This window comes from Cherax quadricarinatus, chromosome 46 (assembly GCF_038502225.1).
Source record: "Cherax quadricarinatus isolate ZL_2023a chromosome 46, ASM3850222v1, whole genome shotgun sequence".
NCBI classification, from domain to species: domain Eukaryota; kingdom Metazoa; phylum Arthropoda; class Malacostraca; order Decapoda; family Parastacidae; genus Cherax; species Cherax quadricarinatus.
Window position 1 is genome coordinate 12,403,565 of NC_091337.1, and position 5,271 is coordinate 12,408,835.

General features: G+C 36.6%; 1 protein-coding gene across 1 annotated transcript; it reads left to right on the forward strand.

Moving 5' to 3' along the window:
- Positions 1-252: 252 nt before the first annotated feature.
- Positions 253-4,432, forward strand: LOC138854022 (huntingtin-interacting protein K). The gene is made up of 2 exons (XM_070094530.1): positions 253-532; positions 3,922-4,432. The coding sequence occupies exons 1-2, from the start codon at positions 338-340 to the stop codon at positions 4,075-4,077; spliced, it is 351 nt and encodes a 116-aa protein (XP_069950631.1). The 5' UTR covers positions 253-337; the 3' UTR covers positions 4,078-4,432.
- The last annotated feature ends 839 nt before the right edge of the window (positions 4,433-5,271 follow it).

The following is a 5,271-nucleotide window of genomic DNA, read 5'->3' on the forward strand; positions in this document are numbered from 1 at the left end:
AATAAATAAATACAAATATATTATATAAACATAGATATCAATCTATGTCCTGTTTTTTTTTTAACCTGAATAAAACCTTCCTTGCTCACGTAAGATGCATCACCCATGAGACAATGCACATATTAATCATATACTTAATGCAAACACTGTATAATTTAGAAGGGTAGTTAATAAGCCATTAAGTAATTTTCTTTTTTATCAGAGTAACTTTTTAAAATCTAAGTAAAAGATGAAGCATGAGCGACGTCAGCTGTGGCTCCTCCCTCCCTGGGCCAGCTGAGCCACTTGTAAACAAGCCAGCCAGGTGGTGGCCTCGTGTTTGTTGCTCTCGCCTTGCATGTCTCGTGACGAGAACCACGAAATGGAAGACGAGGTAGAGACCAAGAGCAAAGAGAAGAAGGTGGCTAAACATGACAGTGGAGCGGCTGATTTAGAAAGAGTCACCAACTACGCAGAGGAGAAGGAAATCAAGTCTGATGCAAACTTCATGTCTGTCATTAACGATGTAAAACGACAAGACGAAGCAAACAAGGTATTTTTTTTTTTTTGGGGGGGGGGATATATATTTACCCTAAATACCCCCTCAAGGAAGGTGCCTTGATGCTGGTGAGGAGCTCTTGATCTAAGGAACTGGATCTATGCTTCCCTGCCACAGATCGAATCTGAATGTCTCCCATTCCCCATAGGGGTTTAGCGCTCTCCCATAATAAAAATTACCCAGAGTAAGTGTATATACAGACTGATAGCTATATTCCTTTGTATATACACTGCAACCACAATGACCCTTATGTAGGCGATAGGTTTAAAAGCCCATTAACTATTACTCAAGTAAACTGCACAAAAAAAAAAAAACTATTTCCTATTCATCAAATCAGGATGGTAAATACTGATACTCTTATATAGCAGATAAATAGGGGTTCATGCCAATGGCAAATTTTCTACTCCATAATTGTAGATGAAGGACAGTATTAACTTGAGTCAGACATTTCAGCTTTACAACAAACAAAACACTTCATCATGCAGTACCTGGGAATGGGAGGCAAATAGGCTTGAGCCAAGGTAAAGATAGGTCAGATTCTTTGGATCAAGAACCCTTTAGCAGCATCAAGGCACTTCCCTTGTAGGACTTACTCCATAATGAATTTAAGTTACCAAATAGTAATAAAAAATATAATAAATTTCAAATGATAAATCAGTAAGGGTCATACAGAAAGATTAGGTTAAAAATATACCTTATATAACATAACCATTGCTCTACTGTAGTGAAGAGCAGTGGTTATGTTATGTACTTTGTTGATTACATAAATAATGTGGTCCTAACAATGTGCCCATTTACAAAGCATACCAGTACAGTGGACCCCCGATTTACGAACAGCTCCCAACTCGAACAATTATGCAAGTGTATTTTTGTAAGTGTTTTTGTAAGTATATTTTTGGGGGTCTGAAATGGACTAATCTAATTTACAATATTCCTTATGGGAGCAAATTCGTTAGGTAATGGCACCCGAACAGCCTTCTGGAACAAATTAATATCGTAAGTCGGGGGTCCACTGTATTCACATTCTCTGCAGTCGGTTTAAGACTGGGTTATCCGAGGTAATTTACACAGGTGACCATAGTCACATGTATGATAATTTGTGTAACTGTATTTGTGTGTACCTGTACCCTAATAAACTTACATACTTAGTAAGGACAGTTTAATGATGATAAAAATAATGCTAGAATCCAGTTCACCAAATGGTTAACCTAACCTGATCCCTGCCCTGTTTGGATATTTTTAAATTTTACTTTGATATATGTTATTAACCTGCCCTTAAGTAACTGAAATGGTAGCAGCAACAGTAGTAGAGGTAATTGTGAAATTTACGGAGCACTTTAACTATGTAGGTTACTCAGTGCTCACAGGCATAAAACATATATACATGTACATGATAATACTGTAAAAAAGAAGCATAAAATCAACTAAGAAAAGCAATGAACATGAGCACTCAACACAAATAAATACTATCGTACCAAGTTACAATACCCAGCATCATTTAAATAAACCATTAAATTATTAATGATGAAAGATCCCTAAAAGCTCCCGAAGGTCCCTACAGGCACCTCGGTAATTACAAAGGCAGAAATGTCTCAGATGAGGGCAGACTTGTTACAATACTATTCACAGTCAGTGGGAAGTCACAGGCTAGACAGGAACAAGAGTGCCAGTACAAGTAAGATTAAAGTGGTAATATGTAAATTTAGCTGTGTAAACATATTGCTAAAGCATGGAAAAAACAGTGTGGTAATTTGTTGATGTTGCCTTTTTTATGCATATGAGCAGTCATTTATGGAAGTAGGTTCACAGACAGCAACTATCCATGGGAAATACTACTGTTCTATCTTACTATATAACATTGCCAGACATCCCACACTCATTTATTTTTAACTTGCTTATTTGTATATTTCACAGGTTTGTTTCAAGGGTGATGCTTTGATGCTGGTGAAGGGCCCATAATCTAAAGAATTGGAATTATCCTTCCTTTCCTTGGATCCTGTCCAATCAAGTCCGATTTCCTCCCATTTCCCTAGCATTGTGTGATCCCTGTGGGTTTAGTGCTCCATGAGTGTAATACTAATACAAGTTTATTTACCCTAACCAATAAATTGGTCACTACCTGAGTGTGATCTAAATAACTAACAAACCATTACCTGGCTGCTGGCCAAATATGCACTTTCATTCGAGTAATATAAAATTTATTTTTCCCATTTAGGTGACTTGGTCTGAGACTGGGTTACCAGGCAATGATCCCTGAGCTATTTACAGTTTTTTTTTTTTTCAACAAGTCGGCCGTCTCCCACCGAGGCAGGGTGACCCAAAAAAGAAAGAAAATCCCCAAAAAGAAAATACTTTCATCATCATTCAACACTTTCACCACACTCCCACATTATCACCGTTTTTGCAGAGGTGCTCAGAATACAACAGTTTAGAAGCATATACATATAAAGATACACATATCCCGCCAAACTGCCTGTACTATATGTGCTCCAACAGTGGATATACAAATTAACCACCTTAGTATAATTTAGTAGAAACAAAAATGGCCAGCTTGATGACTTAAGAGTTTAATAGTAATAAGAGGAGCAGACTGACTGCCTCCTCGTATGAGTAATCAGATTTGGGAAGAGGTTCTTCTTGCCCTCCAGGCATTGCATGACCCCTGCAAGTTTAGTATGTCCCTATAAATATAATAATGCTGCTGCTAGGGATTTAGTGAATTAGAATACTTTATTATACCTAGAAACACTGGAATGCCTTTCTAAACTATTATATCAATACAACTAAGAGTTAATCTCCCAACAGTGACAACACACTGAGCACTTAGTTTATCACAGATCATAAACACTGTTGATAAGGTAGACTAAGTGTTTTAGTGACAAGCCAATTTTTTGCCAGTCTCAATTTGCTATAAAAGTTGTGTCTAAACTAATTGTCTTCCTTTTAGAATTTGCACCTTTGCAATCCTTATTAATTAAGGTTTCAGAACCCTGAGTGGGACAATACATAATGTAATGGGGTAAGGATAAGAAAAACAGGTATGCGTTGGTTCAAAATAACACTGCCTAGGAAATGACTTCATGCATTCTTTTGCTAACGTGGCCCAGTGCATTTACTCATCCTGGAACTACCAGTCTTGGCTAAGATACTACAGCATTTGTCTTATAATGATGGGTATCAAAATGAGTGTGTTCCTTGACTTGTTTATAGTATGTTAAACCATCATGTCCTCTCAGCTGCTATGCACATTTTCTTATTTTTCTATGTTAGAAAGGTTTGTCTTATTAAATTTCATTAAAGATTTAGAAAATACATTTTTATATCTGTATTATGGTATGACTGCCATTTCATATAAAACTTAATTTTATTCATGTCTTTTTCAGTTGGCAAAGGAGCAAGAGTTGGCCAAGGTTTCCATTAAAAAGGATGATGTTGAGCTGATTATCAGGGAACTAGAAATTCCCAAAGTGAAAGCAGAAAGAGCACTCAGAGAGCATCAAGGAAATCTTATAGAAACTCTAGTCACACTAACTAACTAAACATACAGTACTTCCACTTAAATGGTTTTCATGATTAAACAATTAAATAATTTATTTTTCCTTTTCAATAATTTTGTAAATCTTTTGCAATATTTTGGAAATTATCATCACATCAAAGAAGTTACCTCATCCCTTATACTTAATAACCAAAAAAGGAAATTATGGTAGATCATCTTTGGACTGTCACTGCCTTGGCAAGACAAAGTTGATGAATTAGTGTTTTTAAAACAACAAAAACACACACATGTATGTATATGTGTGGTCTTTGGGGGCCAATGCTCCTGTGACCCAAGCACTGTACCTCATTAAATGATTGGCATTTGTTCCTGGAACTGGAATAAAGTAGAAAAATTTATTGTGATTTCCATAGTCCAATTAATATATCAATATTGATTCAAGCAAGAAAAATTTTAAACCCATAATGGATGTCTTAGCTCTGTTATACCTGGAGAGTGCTCTGAGGGTCAGTACCCTTGCTGCCCAGTCCCAGACCTGATGGATGGCCTGATCAACAAGGCTGTTGGTGCTAGCTGCAAACAGTCCAATGTTTATACCAGAGCTCTGCTGAACAGGAAATGACTTTAGGAACTTTGTCTTGTTTCCTTTTTGAAGAAAGGCATCCTTAAGGGAGGCTCCTTGATGCAAAGGATCGAACCTGATTGTCTCCCAGTCCCCAGACTGTGTATGACCCTTATGGGTGTAGCACTTTCCTCTAAATATAATAATAATAATAATGAAAACAGCCAGGGGTCTTGATTCCCTTTATGTATGAAGGGAGTGTTGAAAATTCTTCATTCCTTCTCACTTAGTTATCTCTTAGTGTTTGCATGGCACCCCTACTATTGATTGCAGGTATTTTTCACTGAATGCTAAGCCTTTTGCTTTTGTTGGGAGGGATTTCTGTGTAAATTTGGGGTCAGTCCTCCTAGAATTTACTAGGTATTATTATGAATCTTTCTGGCTTATAGTTCCAGGGACTTTAAACGTTCTGCATATTATTATTACAGTGGAACCCCGAGTTTAGGCCGTAATCCATTCCAGAAGCTAGGCCTAAAGTCGAAGCAGTATTTCCCATAAGAAATAATGTAAATACAATTAATCCGTTCCAGACCCACAAAAATATTCACAAAAAAAAAATACATTTTTTAAAGAATAACTATAGTTTAACATACATATAGTACTTAAATGAGTAAT